We start from the raw sequence: 21878 nt of genomic DNA, 5'->3' as shown, positions 1-21878 counted from the left end.
ACAGTTCATTATGGTCCAGAGATGTATCACCAGAGCAAAAATCACTTTGATTCTGTCTTGTTAGCTGCCCTTAGTCTGGTTTGTCTATTAGCATATGTATTCTTCGGCAAGGGCTTGTCAAAGGGTTTTGTGCACTTTGAGCATTAAATAAAAATAAAACAGAGCACTTCGTAGCGAAGGTAGTTTATTTTATGCACCTTGCCTAAATGTAAGTTCCCATAGCTTTATTATCTGTCCTGCTGGAGGATAAATTGTCAAATCTTCTCACTTGATGAGGCTGAACAGTGTCAGACTTTGAGAGAGAGAAAGAGTTGTTAGGTACCCTCAGCATCTTCTTGGGTCAGTGTGGTGTGTTTTGCTGGATTGGATTCTCAAGGACATTTTAGCTCATTTGTTTGTGCTTCTGTTGGTTCTTTTGGTTTATATTTTACATCTCAGATGGATTGCATGTGCCAACAATCAATATTTATACTCTTGTATTCTTTTTTACTGTATCTCTATTTTGTCTTCTGTGAAATCTGTTTCATAGCACCCACAGTGCTGGCACATCATTACTCGTTGGGAGACTGTTGCGTAGTGTGTTAGATCCTGCTGTCCAGGATGTTTCCTTCCATCTGTTTCCTGGCTTGAATCCTCTTCTCCTCAATTTTAGTCGTTCCTTTTGATTATGGCTCACAGATTGAAATGAAACATTAAGGAGAGAGGTACAAGGGGAAAAGTGCAAGAGGAGACCTTGGCACACAAAAATGGAGTACCAGTGATGGGAAGTGAAGAAAAAGGAAGAAACGCAGGCAGCTTTCTTGCATGGCATGGTTAATCACAGAGGGACTCTCATGCCCAGTGGCCTGCCGTGCTGCCTTCTCCTGCCACTGCTGTGTCAACTGGGTGGCAATAACAAATGGCAATTAGTTACACAAATAAGCTTTCCTGTGGGATAGTTGAGAGCAGCCTTTCTCTAAAACTATTCATGAAATAAGTGGAAAAGCACGTGCTTCCTTCTTTCTTAAAAGGAGTAATGTCCCAGGTGTGCAGAGGGCTAGCAGACCTCCTGCCACCTCTTCAGCATTAGGTTCTTGGTCTGTGTCAGTCATGGAAGCCCAGGTTAGGGAAGGGGCAGGAAGCGTACATCAGAGCAGTTTTGTTTCTGCTGGGACAAGGGAGTAGTTGCCTAAAGCCACCATATCCTGCACTTGTCAAGCGATAAGGAAAATTAAAGGGATTTGTCCCCGTGCAGTTATGGAGGGCTCTTCCTGCTCTGTCTTGTAATTCAGGCTGTCATGCAGTCAAATCCTGTGCCTCAAAATGTCCTTTTTCCCTTTCCATGCAAAGCTGGTTGTTGAGTTTGATTTTTTTTGTTTGTTTGTTTGTTTTCCCTTCTCCTGTGAAAAGTAGCTGTGATTGAATCCACCTGTGTCTTCTGTCCTCTAGAGTTAATGAGCTGTATGTGGATGACCCAGACAAAGACAGTGGAGGTAAAATAGAAGTTAATCTGAACATCAGTTTACCAAACCTGAATTGTGAATGTGAGTACCCCCTTTCAATTACCTGGTTTTTGTTGTATTTTAAGTACTACTTGGACTAGGCTTGAGTTGGTACAGTGACCCTTCTTCTGTAACAGGGTGGATGGAGATCAAGTCACTGCAACCTTTGCCAGTATTTAACTGCTTTGTGTTCCAGGCCAGGCCACCTGTTTTCTTGGACCCTGTGCTCTCTGCAGCCCGTGTTAGTGGCTGATCCCCCTTGCTGGCTTCTTTCTAAGTCTTGTTTCCTTTTTTATAGTGACTTTTTACTGTCTGGAAGCCAGAAACCTCCCAGGTTTCATTTGTAACTCTGAGCGCACCAGCCATTTATTGCCTTTTCACAAATCACCTGCCTTTTCTACCTGAAGTTTTTCTGATTCTGTAATTGAGATTGAAGTTGCCTGGCAGGTCATAGGAGATATATTTATGTCAAATAAGCAGTCTGAAGAGTGTGGTTACAAACTTCATTCTGGTATAGCAGTATTTGACAGATGATGTTATTAGCACAGTTTAGTCATGTGTGAAGAAAAAAGATGTGGAATTTTTCCCAGTAAAAGCAGTGCACGCTTTTCCTATGCAACCTTTCTGTTATTTCTTTGATTTTGATTTTTTTGTTTCCTCCCCTACTACCCATGCAGTAGTTGGACTAGACATCCAGGATGAAATGGGAAGGCATGAAGTGGGTCATATTGACAACTCGATGAGGATACCTCTCAATAATGGGGATGGCTGCAGGTTTGAGGGACATTTCAGCATCAACAAGGTGAGTATGTGACAATGGGTGAGTTTGGGCTGGCTGGGGAAATGCTAGGAAGATCTATTTGTAAAAAGCTCGTGAAAATCTGTGTTCGTGTCTCTCCTGCAGGGATTACGTTCATGCCCCTAATCAGTAGGTGAGGTTGATGCTCTTGGTGCTGCAGAACAATATGGGGAGAGGAGGCTGTGTAGTTAGAGCCACAGAGGACATGTTAGATCAGACTTACTCTCCAAAGCAGGTAATCCAGATAGCATTCCTTAACAGTAGAGTGGCTCTGTGTTGCGGCCAGTACTGTCTCTTTCAGTGCAGCAGCCTGATGTCTAGGGGATTTATGAACTCCCTACGGATGCCGATGGCTTCTGTGTTGACTCGTCACGATTTTTGCACCTCCAAAATGTGACTCACTATGCAGAGGTCTTTGGCAGTGTCTTTATCCTAGCGCTCTTTTGTTCCTAGAGCTGCAGAATGACAGGAATGTTCTTGCTAGAGGATGCCAGCATAACAGAAACGGCTCCGTGCTGAGATGTTTGGAATACATGCATGAGGCCTGTGCGCATGCTTTGTAGGAATGCTTTGCTTCTGCCTCAAAGAATGAAAATCCAGGCCTGGAGGAGGCTCCTCTCTGGGCTGGGTGTGTTCAGAATTGAATAATCTTGCTATGTAATGCTAGAGATGACTAGATGGGGTGGGGGAGGTAGTGGTGGGGCCAGTGATGTCCTAAGAAGGGCACACCCTTTATTCACGCCTCCTCATGTACCACAGGCTACAAAATCCTACTTCCTTCTCCTCCCAGGTCATGTTAAATCGCATCTAAAAATAACAGGCAGAACCTCTTACTGATTCTGTGGCATGGAAAGGATTAGGGACTTAAAAAGAAGACGTTTCTTTCCTGACCTCTAAGCCACCAAAACTACTGGCAGCTGGTAGTTCACAAAACTGGGAAAGGGTTTCTTGAAAGGTAGTTCTTGTTCTGCTAATCCCGAAAGCGTAGAGCTAAAACACTTTGGGATTTGTGTGGTATATGTTGTGCGTTGTGCGCACCAAAGCAACTCAAAAGGGGGTTGCTGTGTGTGGGCGTGAGGAGCGCCCTTCTCTGCTTTGTTTGTGCAAAGCCACTAATCACGTTGTCCCATGTAGTGCCTGGGACTAGAGGGAGGGGGCCTGACCCAGGGCTTCTGTCTCTGAAAACCTGAGTCTCTCATGTCTGAGGGGAAAGTCTTCAGACCCTTAGCAGAAGTTTTACGGGTTTCTGTGTGAGCTGGTATCTAGAGTGGGACACAGACCTGCTTTGAAACGTGACCGAGTGTTGCAGTTGGGCATTATTCTGTGGGGCCATAAGCATGCATAACAAAGACACTCCTCTTTTTAAAGAGCTTATGTAAGTTAGTTGTAGGAGCAGCTGGTGGCTTGATTAGAGCCAGGACACATGATAGTACATGGCAGGGCATCAAACCTGGAGAGGAAGGACAAGGTAACAGTGAGATGCTTGTGTGTAATTCTTACTGCAGACTCTGCCACCCTGTTTACCAAGCCTGTGGATGACACAGCTTATGTCCACGCCTGAAAGTGTTCCCAGGAGTGCACTGGTGTTCCTCAAGTCATTTAGTTTAGCTTTCCTGAAAGCACATGTAACCAGCATGTGGCCTCCCTTGGCCCTGATGGTGAAGTCTCTGCAGTAAGTACAATGGGCCCTTGCTGTATAGCTGTCATCCTGCTGTTGTCTGAGGCACTGTCAGGTTGATTTCCAGCTTTGCCAAAGGGTTTGCAAATGAAAACCATTGAATTTCCCAGCCTTTTCTCTCTAGGAAAATTTTCTTGCTTGCTCTCTAACAGTCGTTCAGCTGAAGTTGCTGAAAGACTTCATAGTGTGAGTCTAGTGACCTGAAAAGTTTGTGCATGCTAGAGTGATCCAGTCAGAATGACACCAGTGCTCATCTCCTGCGTTGAAACTGAGACCTTAGGTGAAATCTGTGTTTTTCAGAACTTTGTATTTCCCTCAATTAAAAAAAAAAATATATATAGCAAATTCTGTATTGGCAGAACCAGTGTCTAGAAGCCAGCTACTTGCCAGGGCTGTAAGCTAAAGATCTTGCATAGTTTATATAGGGTGCCCCAAAGTTCTTCTGGGTAAGAATGAGTTATATGTCAAAAAAAAAACTACCAATCTTCTCAAATACGATTTTTTTTCATGACCGGTACTACAGTAAAAAAGTACGCACAGCTTTCTTAGGTTGTTCTGCGACAGTGGGCCCATTTACAAATGTGAGATGTGGGAGTAAAATGTTAAGCAATTGTTTGTTGCCTGTCAGAGACGTGAATCTTATTTTAATGGGAAAGAAAGACATAGCCTTAAGTGTTAGGAATCCCTAAAGTTGGGAGTGATCCACTCATCACCTCCTAGTCAGCAGCGGTAGCAATGAGAAGATGCCTGACTCCTGAGATGTAACAGATCTCTGCTCTGTATAAAACATGGTGGTGCTGATCACGTGCAGAAAGATATTTCAGAGCCTTTCTCTGACATGCCAGAAGTTGTCCGCTGCTAAGTAGATACAGCCTGCCAGGCTGGATGGATCCAGGCATTTCAGCTTCATATCACAGAGCCTAGCAATGCCTTGAGGGATAAAATGTGAAATCCTGTCTTCCTTGTCTTGACTAATTTTAGGTCCCTGGTAACTTTCATGTGTCAACGCACAGTGCCACTGCGCAGCCTCAGAATCCCGACATGACTCACATCATCCACAAGCTCTCATTTGGGGACAAGTTACAAGTGAGTTTGCTTCCCTGAAAATTTCCTTTCTCTAGGGGACTGAATGCAAACAGAGTAACTTGGGTATTGGACTGTTTGGTTTTATGGAAGGGCCGTGTACGGTGTGGGGAGAACAAAAGAATGAACTGCCTGGGTAATAAGCAAGCACATCCCATGGATTCATGCAATGCGCACTCAGTCCAGAACAGTTCGCAAGTGTTTGCATGCCAACACTTCAGGAAAGAGCAGCGTTCAGTCATAGAGTTTTCAGTTGTAGATGTTTTCATCTGAAACTGAAGGTGCCTTTGTAAAACTGGGGCCGTGTTCCTGCTGGGAGTGTTTCTGTAAAATACCATGCAGTACTGTTTTTAGTATTAATTTAGCAAACATGTCTTGACCCTCTTTGCAGAGGAGCAGTGAGTAAGTATACCGAGGGAAGATGTGTGCTCTCTTCTGTATTTACTGTGGCACCAAGCAAGTTCTTTTTAATTCACATCACCAGGCTTCTATAGCAGACACCTATTAGTCAAATTTGTTCTGTGAAACACAAGTTAGACTTAGAATTGCCAGTTCCCTGCTGGGAAGAAGCTGAACGCGTGCACTTGCCCTGTGGATAGAGTTTCACCAGGTGTTGCAAGTTATGTAATAATTCCTGATTTCTCAATAAGGACAGATTACAGTGCTTTTCTAGCCTACTTCCAAGTAGCTAGCATCATAGGTGGGAGTTATATATGTGCACACCCAGTTTGCGACTCACCCTAAACATTGCTTACCTGTAGTCTCTCTGTAATCTTCTTTCCTCAGCACAGACGTCTCATTAGTCTGCTTCTTGTACACCCACTTCCAAAACCCTTTTTCATGCTAACAAGTCTAAGCGTTGCTTTGTAGTCTTCTGACTCTGCTCCCGGCTTCTTTTAGGAAATATCTTGTGTGGGAACGCTGAAATATTAGCATATAAATAAGCTTGGCTTAATGTCTGTAAAGTACACTGAGATTATGAAAAATATTAGGTAAGTGCTAATAGGGAGTTCTGCAGTTTGCGTGGGAAATCGGTGCTATAAGGTAGTGTTCCCATTGTTTTATCATGGAGTCTTTGAGCAGTGTAGCTGAATTCATGATGTAGCATCAATTCTTATTGATGTGAATCAGCATCAATGAGACGAGAAGCCTGGACAGTTGGGGGCAAAGGAGCGAGCGTCTTCTGTGCTGGTGGTGAGAAACCTGTTTAGCGGATTTGTAGTTGGCTCATGATTTGGACAAGTTCCGATTAGTCTTTTCAAAGCTCAAAATAACTACTCATCATCTCCATACACAAGAATGGAGCATGTAGGTGCTGCTGATCCTGTAGGCAAACATGAGTTTAACAGCACAAATTAAAGAAGTGTGTGTTCACCAAACAGGTGCTATCAAGACTCAGCAAGCAGTGTAGAGAGCCAGCAAGTATGGAGAGCTTTAAAGCTATGTAGATGCATCTTTAAATATTTTTTTTGGTTTGTCTTCCACCTGCTTTGATATAATATACACTCAAATTACTTAAAGGGGGCTGAGGGGCTTGTCTGATTCACGTGTGTCATGGGCTGGGACTTAGTTCTTTGTAGGTTGTTGCTAGCTCTGTCACTAAGGTGCATGCTGCATTCTCCAGAAAAAAAAAATAAATCTGTTTGAAACAGAGATTTAAATCTTGTCTGGCATTGAATGAGCATCAGTTCTTCTGTGTTAGTTCATGTACAATAGTGGCAGGCTTCTTGTAGATTTTTTTCTAATGTAAACAATACCAAAACTCAAACTGTTTAGCTTATTGCATGACAGGTAATCAAGTAAAGAAACAGATGTGGAAAGTAGGAGATTATACATTTTAAATTGTAAAATTGTGTTGGGTGCCAGACCTGTGTGTTGAAAAATACTAGTTTTCACAAGAGGTCTTGTCTTCCCGTGATAGTTACAAGGTTGGAAGTTATTTTAACTTGCTGTTCAGGCTGACTTTGCCTGATTAGTCAAGTTATATGTATGTCTTTGAATGCATTTGTAGAGGCTAAAGCCTAGGGTGCTCAGAGCCCTGGCAAACATCTTTTTTTTTTTTTTTTTTGGAGGTCCATCTTGCGTGAGGATCAAGTGTTGGCACTAACAAACAACTGAATAGCCCCCTTTGCTTTCAGTACCACTACTCAAAGCACTAGGTTTGGCCTTAGTGTACTGCAGTGTAGTCCTGAGAATGTCCAGCTAAACAGGCTTGCGTAAATTCTCTGTTGCAAAACAATTCTGTTACTGTGGCCAAAATCTTATTGCTTCTTGAAGTCCCTCCAGGTATTTAACAAGGTACAAACAAGTATGTTCCCCCAAGGAACACACCTGTGCACTTTGCAGAGCAGAGATTAATTAGCAGTCTACGGACAGCAAGTACAGCAATGGGAGTCCAAAATATTCCACACGGGAAATCATGGTAAAACATCAGGCTGAGTTACAGGTGCCAACCGTGCTGCAAAGGCAGGAGAAGCAAGTGCAGCAAAGGGCCTGATGACACAGAAACAGGAGCTTGTGGAGATGTCTGGTGACTTTGTGTGGAAGTGCTGTACTTTGCAGCTTTGCAAACTCCTTTAGAGAGACAGCAGATCAGACAGCTTTTACTTATAAACAGAAGTGTGGAAGCTGAGGAACCAAGGACAAGAACGTAAGTCCAAACATACAGGTACTTCACAGGATACATATTTGCTGAATAGTGACTCAAATATTTACTGTTAGAGTGGTTTAAATGGTCTTAAGATCTCTGGCCCGGATATGCAGTAAGCAGCTTACTTCTCAGCAGCATTGGGCATGGTACATGGCCATAGCCCAAGCCGGTGGTTTCTCTTTCTTCGAAGGCTTTTTTACATAGATGTTGTCCATGTATGTATAGTAACTGAGAAAGAATGTGTAGGTGCAGGTGTAGTTCAGAAATAGTTGCTGTTGTGTAAAATATTTGAAATCCCAGCAGAGCGAAAAGCACTGTAGGAGGTTTTGCTGTTCCTTTCACTTAGTGTTTGTTACCAGCACCTTGCTAGTTGAATTTGCTGATGATTTTGTGTCTTTAGTTTCCTTTCTGAGTAGAGAAACTAGTGCAGTTTCTTCTTCCTCCAAATCATCATCTACTCTGTAGCATTCAGAACAGGGAAACAGCCACTAGTATCAGAAAAATGCATCCACATGCTGACTGTTATTAAGAGGGTCTGGGAAGGAAATTCTTTTATGTTGTCCTGTTATTGAGGTAAAACTCACGCATGACTGAATACTTCTTCCTAACTTTTCTTCCCTCTTGTCTGAGTTAAGGTCAGGAATTTCTAGGTTGCAGTTATTTGTTCCTTCTGTATAGCTTACTGTACATTATGTGAATGATGCGACATCGAATCCACAGCTGTTCTGTGGGGTTTTCCTTGTTTAGAGTTCACAAATTGATTATTCTGTTGGTGGACATTAGATTCCAGATGATCACAGTATGTGGAAGGTATGGGGTGGAAATCCTGTTATTCTAGGCAAAGAGATACTTGCGTGCCTGGGAAAAGCTGAATGGATGGCAGTGTTGGCATGTGTCCTTCCCAGCTCCAAGGGCATAGTGTGCATGGTGTGAGGGGTGGGCTAACGAGTTAAAGCTGTGCAAACCCAGCTGCTCTGACATAAGCTACCTTTGCAGGAGGACTCTGGAGTTTATCCTGAATCTGACTCCCATTTATTTCCCTTCGGCCTGATAGGTGAATTTCAGTTAGCTATGCAAAGCTCTTAAGAAATATCTCACTATGCTGTTTCACAATTGGCCTCCTCCAACTGCAATTCCTTTACCTTTGGAGTGGCTTTGGAGTTTCATCTTGTAAGACATTGTGAAATCAACTTTTTTCCTTGGAACCAACCCTTGTGCTGATGGTCACTGAGAGATATTTCAAGTCATCTTTTACTGGGTTGAGGCTTTGTTTTTAGAAACGTTGAATCAGGCTGATCTTCTTGTTACAGGGTAGGATAGGGAAGCAAAGGTCAAGAGTGACAAGTTAGAGCATAGTTTCTTCATGTGTCTTTCTGCTTTCCAGGTCCAGAATGTTCATGGAGCATTCAATGCCTTGGAGGGAGCAGACAAACTCAGCTCAAATCGTATGTATTCTTGGTGATTACAGGTCTTAGCCACTCTCTGCAGGAGGGAAAACAGGGCCATTCATGCAACACTGGTGTATCCAGAAGTCTTTAATTTGCTGCTTTAACCAAAATGATCCAGACATTTCTGACAGACATTTCCGTTTTCTCTAGTACTATAGAGAAGTTTTCATCCAAAAGGTTCTTTGCAGTCCTTCTGCACTCTGGACGTTGCCCTCTGCTGTATGACCATCTGCTGTAGAATTAGAGCATGTTTATTTATCCAAATTCTATTCCTGTAGCTCCCCTTTGCTGCTGCCACCACCACCAAGGCTTTTCCTTGTTGTATTGTAAGTTAACACTTACCATAAGTTCTGCCCAGTGGATGGAAGGATAGATTGTTTTTCACTGCCCTTCTTCATTACCAACACCACAGAAATAAATTTCTAATGTATGCTACAATTCAGCTCAGTTTTTCTCCTTCAATTCTTCATGTTCCTGTAGGATATCAGTTTTGCCCATTTCTTGGAACAAATTTCTATGGCTATTCATGAAGATAGCTCTTTTTTTCCTCCAAGAGTCAAATGCCTTTGTGTTACATTTAACCAACGGATCTTGAAGAAAAACAAATTAAATTCTGTTTTAAAACTGTTTCAACAGACACAAAAAAAGGCCCAATCCATTTAAATAATGTAAAATGAGTAATTGTTAAGCAGCTGTAGGAGAAGGAAGAAGAGAAAGGAGTAGAGATGAGTGCACAAAAGAAATAGGACTACAGAGGTTGTGCCTCAGCACTTTTTGTCAAAAACAGCTGAGCTACAGCTCTAACCTTAGCTACTTCTTGATTTAACCAGGACAGCTTTTCGTGGTGTTAATCATTTTTAACTGCAAACAGCTAGGAAGTTTCAAGTGATCCAAACTTGGAAGGTAATGAGGAAGGAGATACCTTTTCTGTAATCGTACTTGTTTTAGTTGATTTCCCATATTTACTTTGAAATGCTATGCATGCTGTGATTCTGTTCTCTGAATACTAATTTATACTTTCCTTTCCTTTTCTGACTACAGCTCTAGCCTCTCATGATTACATATTGAAGATAGTCCCAACGGTGTATGAAGACATGAGCGGCAAGCAGCGATACTCGTACCAATATACTGTAGCAAATAAGGTAAAGAAGCAGCAGGTAGTTCTCAGAGAAGCTCCTCATTGCAGCCCAGTGGATGCATGGAGGATCTTCAGTCGTCATTCCTCGTCCCTCTTGCTCCTCTGCTCTACAGCCATGTACATTTGTTTGTAGGTGAGCAGTAGCCTCTGCTGGGAGAAGGAGGAACTGAAGCTCTTTAGAGTAGGGCTTTCTGTTGCTCCTGGTTCTGGTTTACTAGTTGGCTTATGAAATTAAGTCACTCAGTTGAGCTGACTAGGGAGGAGACTCATTTCTGATTTTTTTTTTTGTTCTTCAGGATTTTATAAGTAGTAGATCTCTCCTATTACATTGCATTTTAAGTGTGTGTCAGAAGGGGAGATAAGATTTCTTGGGCTTTCTTTAATTTTTCAATTCCAGTATTTTTTTTATTAACTCAGAAAACAGCCAGTATAAAAGTAGCTAAATAAACTGAAATGAAGGAGATAACACCCTCTGAATTAGCAGAAGAGAATTGTACCAGAATTTTCAGCATTTTACAAATGTCGATTTCTGATACTCAGCCATTGAATCTGCAGCAGCAAATATGCAAAGCTTGACTAGTTCACGTTATCTACTTTATTATACTGGATTATGATAGTTACTGTAACTTTATAATTCTTGAATGAATTTGCAATAAATGTGTAGAAACTTGTATTTTAATAATAAAATGTATTGAACTTTCTTCTTTAAAAATATATTTAATTATTAAGGTAAAATTCCTCATTCAATTTAAAATAATTTGCCACCCAGGTGCTAAGTGAAAGTCCAGGATCCATTTCTAATAGCTAATGACGGCTAGTGTGTGATAACTGAGATTCAAACACGCACTTTCATGGGCTACTTCTCAGATTAGTGTTCCTGTCTAGTGATTTTGGGGTTTGCTTGTCCCAATGATTTGGATGTCTCTCTCTATTCAGATAACAATGTCTTCTTTCTGCTTTATGTCACCACTGCTGTTCTGATAAGACTCGTGTGACACAAGCTCTGAAAGTAATTTGGAAAACAGACAGCAGAAGCTTTTGACACTTCTGTGAACGTGGTTGCGAGTTCAGCCAAGACTGACTCATTAAGGTAGAATTGCTGGTGTAGAAAACAGGAGAGGAAGGAAGAAATGAAGTCAGTTCTGTCAAAACTGAAGTGCAGAGAAACAGCACTGCCTCTGCATTTTCTTCCCATTAAAAATAAAAATTTTCATATCACTGTTTTTAGTCTTTGCCATTCTCGTTAGTGGGAAAAAGAAATTGGAAGCCATTGGAATAGTCTGGCATAGATTGGCTAGTATTACGAGATGAAGAAAGTTTTAGCTACTAGATCCTGTTTCCTCACTTCCCCAGGTAGCCACTCTCTCAACATACGCTGCAGAAAATGTCTGCAATAAGAGTCCTGAAAGTATTCTGACATTTCAGCACCATTTTACTTTTCTCCTCATTCATGGAGGGGAAATAAACAAACGAACAGAAAAACCCAACCTAAATAGAGCAAAATTTAAGAGTTATATGAGATCAACGAAGGAGATTGGTAAGAGATTGATGCTGGCTCATTGGTTCCCTCTGATCTCAAAGGGAAAAGCAGTTGTCTTTTTTGTATCATGCTCATGGGTGTCATATCGCTTGTCGTTTCTTCATCTTTCCAAAGTATATGAGCTTGTCTTTGCCTCTGCATGAAGGAGAACTGAGACTGAAAAGGTCATCTGAGTTGGCAGGCATGTCATAGGGATAAAAGAAGGGAAGAGCAGCTGGGTAAAGAGGCGGTGTGTGCCATGCAAATGCTGATGGCTCTGTACTGAGTTCCTAGCAGATTTTTCTTTGGTTTTGCTTGTCAGTTGAGATCAGTGTCCTGCTGCTTGAAGCTTGATAGATGTTTCCACTGAGAGCACAGACAAAATATTAGCTCAGAAAGATGTAACACTTGATACTAAGCTGATGTTAGCATCTGTTCTACATTGGCATTGTGCACTATGTCTTACCACGGTGTTGTCCTGTGGCTGACACATAGCACTGTACCTCTTCTTAATTAAATGGATTAAAGGAGATTATCAATGGAAATCTAAAGATGTCTCTCTTGAACCAGCTTGAAATATTTTTGTAACCTTTGTCAATATTTTTCTGTATACAGCTTCATGCCGGCTTTCAGCATGATTTTTAAACCCGCTAAATGGGTCTTTAAAAGAGACGCTTTAAGGGCTCTGTGTGGTTCATACTGAGCAGTGAGCAAAGCATTCATGTTGTTGGTCCCCATGTGAAGGGGGCCTCACAGACAGGAATTGCCGCTTGCTATTCTGAGTGCATAGACAAGCAGGGATTTTCAGGTTCTTGCAAACGAAGTTCTGTTTGATGAATTTCCCAGCATATAATTTACATGTTGACAGTACAAAAACTTCACCTGCAACCACTTAGAGACTCCCTGCATTTCAGTAGAGCAGATCTAAGCTAGACTAATCAGTGACAGACAGTCTTTCTCCTTACTTCTGTAACTTCAAATGAAGGTGAGCATAACTTCATCACTGTCTGTTCCCATCAATATCATAATCAGACTGTGAAGAAATTATTTTCCTGTTTGAGAAGGATAGGGGAAAAAATATCATACCGGAATTAACTGTTTACTTCTTTGTCTGATCATTAATACAGAACAGTCAATTAAGGACCAGATCCACAGAAGCAGTTTTATTGCAGATGCTGTACGTGGAATAAGATTGCTCACACTTTGTGACGTTTTTCCCCACTTTCTCTTCTAGGAGTATGTAGCCTACAGTCACACTGGCCGCATTATCCCAGCTATCTGGTTTCGTTACGATTTGAGCCCCATCACAGTGAAATACACAGAGAGGCGACAGCCTTTGTACAGGTTTATCACATCGGTGAGTTACTCTAAATCTCTAATTCTCCTTTTTTTCTGCCTGCCTTCCATTTCTTTTCTGAGCCTAACTTTCCCAGAAAAATTGAGTTTCTGCTTCAGAGCATAATTGAAATAAATTCTGCTTCAGAGACATAATTGAAATAAAGCAGTGCATCACCACACTTGTACTGAGGTGTAAGTGAGGTAACTGGTAAGTCCTATACTCTGACAATTTGATTTAATAGTTAGACACAAGAAGGAAGAAAATTACCCTATTACAGAAGTGCCAAACTCTATCTAGGCAGGATGAGCATGATTGTAGCATGTCAGAAACTTGGAACTAAAACTAATGTGGCGTGCAGTAAAGCAGGCTTCAGTATGACCTTTCTGATGATGAGGTCTAACTTGGAGAGAAGACAAGGCAGTTGTTTTATTCAGTATAGCTGCTTGGTTTAAATGGGTAGGCCAGCTCCAGACTTCTGCTCCTGGGCAGAAGTGGAGAAGAGCAGCATTATCAAATTCCAGAGGTGTTTTCCCGACCAGCTGTGTTTTGATCTATCCAGATCACATCCTGTAGTACTGCTCTCAGCACCTGTAACAAAGCTGTATTGTCCAAACTGCTAGATAGGCTAAGAGTTATTTCAAGATCTTCCAGAACTTTAAAAAAAAATGTCTTGAGGGAGTTGGCTTAAAATTTAAACTGCAGTCTCTTTGTGCCAGTGAGACACGATACAACATGAAGTAGTTGATAAATGGTCTGGAATGAAGATCTCGGATTTTGATTTTTAAACTGTTTGAATATTTTAATTGGAAGTAACATAAACAGTGTGGCTATGTTGCACTTAAGGATTTTGATTTTGCAGCTTCTGATAAACACCAAATTCTTTTCACTTAACATCGGAGATGTGTGTGATCTCCAGGATACACACATACCAAGACAAAGGGGCTTGAAGCAAAACCTAAAAGTCATGGTTTAAGACCTTCTCTTCTTAGCGTGTCTGTCTGGCTTCCAAAGATAATCCTAAAAAAGGTCAAACATCAGCATTTTATTACTTGGCATCTCATACTGCCTCTATTTCTTTCCCTAGCACTATGTTCTCGTAGGTTACTTAAGCTTCTTGGTGGGGGTGGAAGTGTGGAGGTGCTTTTAACAGGAAACAATGTTTAGAAATCACTGATAGCTGGCACTGTTCTTTGTCGTGTCTGTTGGTAGTATTGATTTACTGCTGGTATGCCATTGTATGCATATAAATAGCATCTTTGTTGAATGTGATGCTGTGCTTCGGAGTTCACATAAGGAGTTCAGAGGAGAGGCTCCCTGATTGCCACGATGACCTTCTGGATTTGGGATCACCCAGTTAGAGCTTTGCCCTGTCCCGTCTGTAAAGTTAGGTGCATGCTGGCTGCTAGATTGCTGAAGAAGAGGTTAAGAATTGATTTTGGTCTACTTCAGTCTTAATTGGCTGTAGTCTGAAGCAGCTCACTTGGGGCCATGCCAATTTAACATCCTTCCTGTGGAGTCATGCGGATGGCAATGGTATCTGCAGGAGCTGTTATGCAGCGTGTCAGACACAGGTTTTCCAGACCCTTTTCAGACATGGCTGACTTAAAGGCAGCTGATCCTGTTACAGGTGCCGTGCCGTGGCTATCAGCATGGCCTGTCTGGCCCTAGTGCAGACAATCTGCTCTTGCATTCATTTAGGCTAGGAAAGTTTTACGCTAGGGCAGCTCTGACTTGGCGTGGGTGTTAGAGCATTCCAGTGGCACCGGAAAGGTTGGAGGGGAGCAGGGCTGCAGAGGATTAACACACCTTTTGTCCTAGGTTTCTTTGCCCTGTTTTGATGACACGATCTGCTCTGTCCTTTCCGCTGCTCTAGCCCCTTCCTGTATTTGCTGCGTGGCATTTTGCATCACAGTTGCTTTGGAGACCGGTTAATGATCATCACCACTGGGCTGAGGCTGCACCTGCCTGGCCCAGGCATCTGGCCTGTTGCGCTGGGGCATCTGGAGTCGTTGCTGAATGGGGCCGTGGAAACGCGTCAGCTTTTTCTGAGCAGCAGCTGCTGGGTTTTAAAAATGACAAGAGGGGCTCTGGGGTGGGTGCTGTGACAGCTTTTATCGAGCAGATTGCTTACTAAGGCACCCATGTGACTTCCAGCAAAATAAGTGTGTCCTGGGGAGGTGAGAGGATCCTTAGGGTTTAAAAGAAACTTTAGCAGGGTTAGAGACGTAGCATGGTGTGTCAGGGTAAGCAGTGTTGATATTGGAGGGGCAGATACACTGAAGAGGGACGGTCCCATGTGGAGTGATCAGGTGAGAAGGGTATTGGCTGCTCAGCAGAGCCAAAGGAATTTCATTCTGCTGCTGGGAAGGTTATCTGATGCTCTTTGTTGGTGTTGTGCTTGCCTTCCAAAAATTTCAGTGCTGCTAAGGGTGGCATGCCTAGCGTTGGTCCCTGGTCTTCTGTATTCCCAGCTGAACCCCTGCACTGTGTATTTCAGCACTCAAACTCATGCCTGTTCCTTGGCTTTTGTGGTATTCAGAATTATCCTTATTTTCTGTACCATGCTAGAGGTGCCTCCTGGGTAGGACAAAAGGCATTGCTTTAGGATAGATTTTACTTTATGTGTCACGCTTCAAAAAATTCAGTACTAAGTAGCATTTTGAATTGCTTGTAAATCAATGCTGCCACTGTTGCCACATTGTGAATTTGCCATGGATCCTGAGGTTAACCACACACACCTAGCACAGTGTTATACACAGGAGTTTTTGCCTATTAAATCATACAGTGTAAAATCAAGATATATCCCAGTAAAGAGAAGCCATTCATAGCCTTGTGGTTGAGGTTGTGGTGCAAAGGGGAAAGTTTCACTGCTGAAAATTCATGAGTTCTTGCAAGTGGCCAAGCTGAAGAAAGTGTTTTATCATGAGGTCAGCCTAGGGACTGGAGGGGGACAGCAGGCAGAAAACAAGCCAAATTTCTGGTGAAGCACTCGAAATCCAAGAAAAGAAAAAACTGTATTTTTTTTTCCTGATATGACAGGACTAGTCAGCCTGCTAGGTATGAAAAAAATTAAGCTGGAAGTAGTGGTAAAAAAACGGTTGCAGGGAGAATTATTTCAGCCATGGGACTTGTTGCCAACAGGTAGCACAGACTCAGTCCCATGGATTTTTTTAGAGCCAAGATAGTGTTGTTTTACAAGATGTGCTGCAGGTCAGCCAGAAGCCTCTGGGTGGAATTCTGCAGCTTACTGTATTGGGAATTACATGGTGCTCCTACTGGTCGTCTTTGTCCTTTAAATCACCTCCAGATTTAAGACCTGCCAAAGGTCCACAGTCACATCTGACTTTTGCCTTTCTGTCATCTTGCTTGCAGCCTTGCCTCTTGCATATCTGCTGGCGTTTTGCTTTAAACTTAGCCTGCATCCCAGCAACTATCCCATAATCGTATGCTGTTAAAAAGCCTCTTGTATGTCCCACATTGCATTGTCTCTCACTTCTGTAATTACTACATTTCTATATTCCTTTTCCTTCCTCCTTTAATGCCTGAGTCAAACTCCTGGGGCCAAGCACAAATAATTCACAGCATAAAACTCCGTTAAATATGAATAAGTGCACGATGCCTGACTTCCTTCAGCGCTGCAGAGGAACAGAGCTCCGTACGTATTAGAGCAGCGATGATCCAGAAGTGTGGTGGTGCAGCTTCCGTGCTGACCTAGAGACCAACCCCAGCGCTGCCTTTTTTTGTCGCAACAAAGCCGAGCACTGTGTGCGTGCTTGGAGGCAGGCTCCAAGCGAATGCCAGGTGTGTGTGAGTCATAAACACTCAGCAGCACAGAGCAGTGCAGATGAATATGTATTTTTTTTCTCTTCCCCGCTACCTTGCGCTGCTGCACTGAAATCACATTTTCCTACCATATGATGCAAAATCTTAGTGTTGGACGGTTTTGCTGTTTGCAGTGTAAAATCTCCCGTCAGCTGAGCTGCTCTGAACTGAACTAACCCAACTCCATTGCTGTCATTTTCCCTGAAAAGTCACCCTGTGTCATGCTGTGGGGGATTGGGGGACACAGAGGGCAGGAACTGGCCTTGTTCCCTAAAATTACTAACTTTGCCTCAGGCTGCTGCTCTGGTTTCTGAAGCCTTTATCTTCTGGAATGCCAACCATCCCTCAAAAAGCCGTGTTTACCTTGCCTTGCTGTCCCTGCTGCTTCTCCTCGTCTCACTGAGTTCACTGCACACAAATACCCTGGTTATAAATATGCGTGTAAATGAGTGATTTATTTCTTGCTGCCTTCACTCACCATTAATGACCTGTTTGTTCTGTTGCCGTTGCTAACTCCATGCCGAGCCCAATGCTGCTGCTCTTACGTTACTCTTTTGTCTGTAACTCTGCCCATGGGATTTAGTGTTTTTTGGGGTACGGTAGGTCAGTGTGGCTCCGCTTCCCCTCTGGGTTAGTTGCATTGCGTTTCCCTGAAGCCCTGCTTTTCTCACTCACAGCCAGCTCCTCTTTTCCTAGGCAGGCCCTTCTCAGGAGGTAAGCCCTGCGTTGCGTCCCATCCTCACTGACCCACCGTCTCTCCTTCTCAAAGCCACCTAATCCTACACAGCGAATTACATGCAAAAGACCAAATTAAAAGAGCATCACAGTTAGGAAGCCAAAAAATGTGGGCGTTAAGAAATGCCAGGTCCTGTGTAATTATAACTTAGCTGTTAAATGTTACTAGGTTACGTTACCGTGCATCACACTTTCCATGTGAACCCAGCCCTGCGCAGTGTGTGTGGTGGGGAGGCACCCCGTGAGCACCGTTTCTTCCCATCGTACGGTATTCACCTGCCTACTGCCTTGTTGCTCTCGGGTGGTCTGTGTTAACCCAGCTTCGGGCTGTGCGTTTCCACAAGGACTCTGAGACAGCTATTGGCGTGGTATTGGACACTTCAAATGCGTTTTCCCTCGCAGTTTCCCTGGGAGGCAGTTTTGGCCTTGTCCCCATTTCATAGATAAAAAGAATTGAAGCGATGTGGTGCAATGGCTGAAACTGGTGCCCCCTGATTTTGGGTGCGCCACGCCAAGGTACTTTAGTTTGATGTCAGAATACTGCCGTGTTTTTCTAGCATTCGAGAACTGCTTTAGGCTGTTCTGCTTATCAGGAGATTAAACTTTTCCCTACCTCTGTTCTTGAAAATGATTATGTGTTTATATAATTCTACCCGAGACTTCTTGTATGGAAAACTTTGGCTCACGAGTGGTTAAGTTGGCAGTGCTTTTGTAAGCAGCCCTTGTAATGGAAAGTGTTAGACAGACTTAGCTGTAGGTGTCACCGGTAGCTACTTTTTTCTGTTAGTCACTATCCTTAACATGCTATTTAAGTGTCTTTTGCCTGTTTGCGAATGCTCTATCTTGTGAAATAGGGAAAAGACTACAAGGACGTGATATTTATAATAGAAAACAGTAGTAGGAAGACGTGAGCAACACAGAGCTTCTAGAAAGCTTTGTTAGGTGGAGTTCAGCCTGGAAAAGAACAGCGTTTATGCTGTACTCCTAGGAGCTGGGTTTTATGACTGGCTCAAGCTACGATGATTCTGGATAACACTAAATTATTCCACTACAGAGAACATTTTTCCTGACTGATTGTCATGTAATTACTGCACTGTTACTCAGTTCTTACCATGCTTCCAGAAGATACCCTAGCAGTAGGCAATATCTTCCCTCTCAGTTTCAAGCTGCGTAAATATTTGCCTCCTCACTAACATTTGTTTCCTCTTTTGTATGTTTCAGATATGTGCCATCATTGGGGGAACGTTTACTGTAGCTGGGATCCTCGACTCCTGCATTTTCACAGCATCAGAAGCCTGGAAGAAGATCCAGCTGGGGAAGATGCAGTAGCGGTGAAACTCATCTCCAAGGACAGGAGCAAAGATTGAGAAACCTACCACTACCTGTTTTTGTCTTTATTTTCTATTTGATTGAATCAGTAAGTTTTTCTCTAATAAGGCTGTTCAGTGAAGACCTCTTCAACAAATCAAAGAAATTTCCATGCATTTCAGAGCTCTGAGAGAAAAAAAAATAAAAATCAATGGAATCAGGGCTTAGATTTTGATTCTGTCCCCCCAGAAACGGGTTGAAATGCTATATATGAAATATACTGTCAGATCTAAGTAAGGAGAACAGGATCTTCTGTGGGAGGTTCCGATGGCAGTGTACAAACTAAGTAGTAGATTACAAAGAGTTAAGCTGTCTTTTGGCACTTTTTGGAATTTGTTGGATTTGCATGATTAGACAATCGACTTTTATATAACACAAAGTTATACATTAGGAAGAAATTCCACCCTTGGTGCCAAAAAGGTGATGTATCTGTTGGTGAGGAATGGAAAGTGTTAGTTCCCATAGCAAGCTTTAGAGACAGAGGGCAGAAATAACATCAAGAAATGTCTTGGGCTTTTGTGGAAAGCTCTTTCGCTCAGATATGACCTTTCTAATGAAATGAGCAAATTTGAAAAGGAAGCTTTCCCCCAGCTACTTTTTCCTGGATGATCTGTGATCCAGGCAGAGGAAGGGCCGTTCTTTTACTCTGGATGTAAAAGTGGTTTAATTTCTTCCCAGAAACTGAATATCCAGTCTTGTGTTTACAGGTGGCATGAAGTAAAAACCAAACTGAGCAACACAGTTTCATGTGGCCTTTGCTTTGAAAGGGAATAGTTGTCTTACAGCATTAGCTTTTATTCTTTCTTCTGTGTTTTGTTTTTTTTTAAACACAGACCACCCAGCAGTCTGGACTCTGCAATTCTGCTTTAATATTATTATTATTATTATTATTATTATTACTGTTGTTGTTATTTTGAAAAGGGGTTGTCCATTCTACGTGTCCAGAAAAATGATGCAGTCTTCTGGGTGGATGAGCACAGTTTACTGTCTTGCTTTGTGTGTGTATATTGAATACACTTGTAAAACACAGGAAGCCTGTCTCTTCACGGTTTAAGGTGCCTACCTGTTTCTTTAAAATTCAATCAGGCATCTTTCCTGAGCCCTAGACTGACACTGTTCACCCACAGGTACACCAGTAGCAGGGCAGGCATTCCCACAACCCGGCCCCTGCTAGCAATTTTCTTCTGTTCCTTAAAACGGTACCTGAACTTCCATGCCCGTTCATTCAAGCCTTGTCTTCTGAGACCTCCAATAAATGGAGGTGTGAGGGGAAAGCTACTGCCAGGTGTGGCTTGTGTGCAACGATAGACATGAGTTCACTGATAATGAGACCAATGCCCACCAGTGCATTCTCCATACCCTCCTAACGTTCCTTGAGTAGTAACAGTCACTGCATGCTTTGTGAGTGTCTGAGCTGAGGATACACAGATTTTAAGTGTTCCAGGATAGACAAAAATCATAAAAAATTAAAATCCTTAACTCAATCAATGGTATAAATTCTAAGACGGGTGCAGGATTTCTCTTGGATAATATCTACTGTCCATTGCCTTTTCCTGGAGGCCAAAGTGTCCAAACATTTTGTTGTAATAATATGAAACTTTGAATATTCAGTGTTAATGCTAGAGTCAGATACATTTCAAAAGTGTTCCTAATACATGTCTGTTGAAATTGTCTCATTCTTTTGGAAGTAGGGAAGGTAGCCAGTTTTATCTGCACACAAACATACATGCCCACACCCCCCTAAAAATAAAAAGGCCAACAACCCCCCACCCCTACCCTGGCCCATTTTCTGCCCTGTAGTGATTCCTGACCAGTTACAGCATTGGAACTTTTCCTTGTTCTTATTATGGACTGATTGCTGTTCCTTTAGGTGTAAACTGGATTGTGTAATTTCCTGTATCTGTTAACGTATGGATAGATTTTATACATTTTTTCCATTTACAAAAATCAACTTGAAAACGAGATGCTTGTCTTCATTTCAGTGCGCGTGTCCATCTGTCCACGAGCGGTACCCACTAGATGGCAGCGGCTGCCTAGTGGCAGCCTGGGGTTTTTCCATTGCAATTCCTTCTCGTGCTGCCTGAAGGATTTCCTCTGATCCACAGTCACCAACTGAAATTTAAAGCAAAAAAAATCCTAGTTTTTCCTCTTAAATTTGTTGGATCTTTGCTTATAGCATGTGAACTTGATGGATTACAGGGATGCAACGTTAATATCTTAGCAGGGCATCCTTCTGAGTGATGCAAGAGAAGATTCCTGTAGCACAGTGGATTGTGCTGTCAGTTTTCTGAAATTTCTTCCCTGTTATAATTTCTTCAACACAAACTAGAAAAGTTGGTTGCAGATTCCTGCGTGTTTCTTGCCCCCAGTGTGTAATTTCTGCCCTTCTCCTCCATCCTCTATCTGAATTAAACGCTGCCTTCTGCGCAGTCCAGGCCAGTTCTTTAAACCAGATCAGTGAAATTGTTTCACTTTTTTCGGAAATAACAGATGCATACTTCAGTGTGCTTGCTTTCTCTGCCAAAATGTCCACTGCAATAATGTAATAAATCACTTTTTTTTTTTTTTTCCTAAATGTGGAAACCAAATTATAATAAAGTTCTGGCAAAACTGCTGAAGAAACAGTCTGCACCTTAGTTCTCTAAGCCAGGTCTAAGCCTCTGAGCACTGCCAAGCCAAGGCTGACTTTGGGTCTGCTGTACGTTGTGGCATGCTTGTCCTTCAGGCATGGCTGGCTTGGATCAGGTAATGTTGCTGCATCCTGTGTTTACAGAAGAATTTGCTCTTCTCTCCAAATGTGAAAGCGCGGTGGTTACTG

At 42.5% G+C, this 21878-nt stretch overlaps 1 protein-coding gene across 3 annotated transcripts in view; it reads left to right on the top strand.

Annotated features, from left to right (window-relative positions):
- ERGIC1 (endoplasmic reticulum-golgi intermediate compartment 1) overlaps positions 1 to 21019 on the top strand; it is a 57696-nt gene extending 36677 nt beyond the window's left edge. The window contains exons 4-10 of one of the 3 annotated variants that reach the window (XM_040573052.1): positions 1429 to 1523; positions 2159 to 2283; positions 4940 to 5044; positions 9076 to 9136; positions 10181 to 10281; positions 13031 to 13153; positions 18914 to 21019. In XM_040573052.1, coding sequence (XP_040428986.1) covers positions 1429 to 1523; positions 2159 to 2283; positions 4940 to 5044; positions 9076 to 9136; positions 10181 to 10281; positions 13031 to 13153; positions 18914 to 19021 — 718 coding nt within the window. In that variant the 3' untranslated portion in view covers positions 19022 to 21019. Of the gene's footprint in view, positions 1 to 1428; positions 1524 to 2158; positions 2284 to 4939; positions 5045 to 9075; positions 9137 to 10180; positions 10411 to 13030; positions 13154 to 18913 lie in introns of those variants that run through there. The other 2 variants (XM_040573054.1, XM_040573053.1) reach the window with 2 other exon arrangements.
- Positions 21020 to 21878: the final 859 nt, after the last annotated feature.

This window comes from Cygnus olor, chromosome 14 (genome assembly GCF_009769625.2).
Source record: "Cygnus olor isolate bCygOlo1 chromosome 14, bCygOlo1.pri.v2, whole genome shotgun sequence".
NCBI lineage: Eukaryota > Metazoa > Chordata > Aves > Anseriformes > Anatidae > Cygnus > Cygnus olor.
This window is presented reverse-complemented; position numbering and strand designations above follow the sequence as displayed.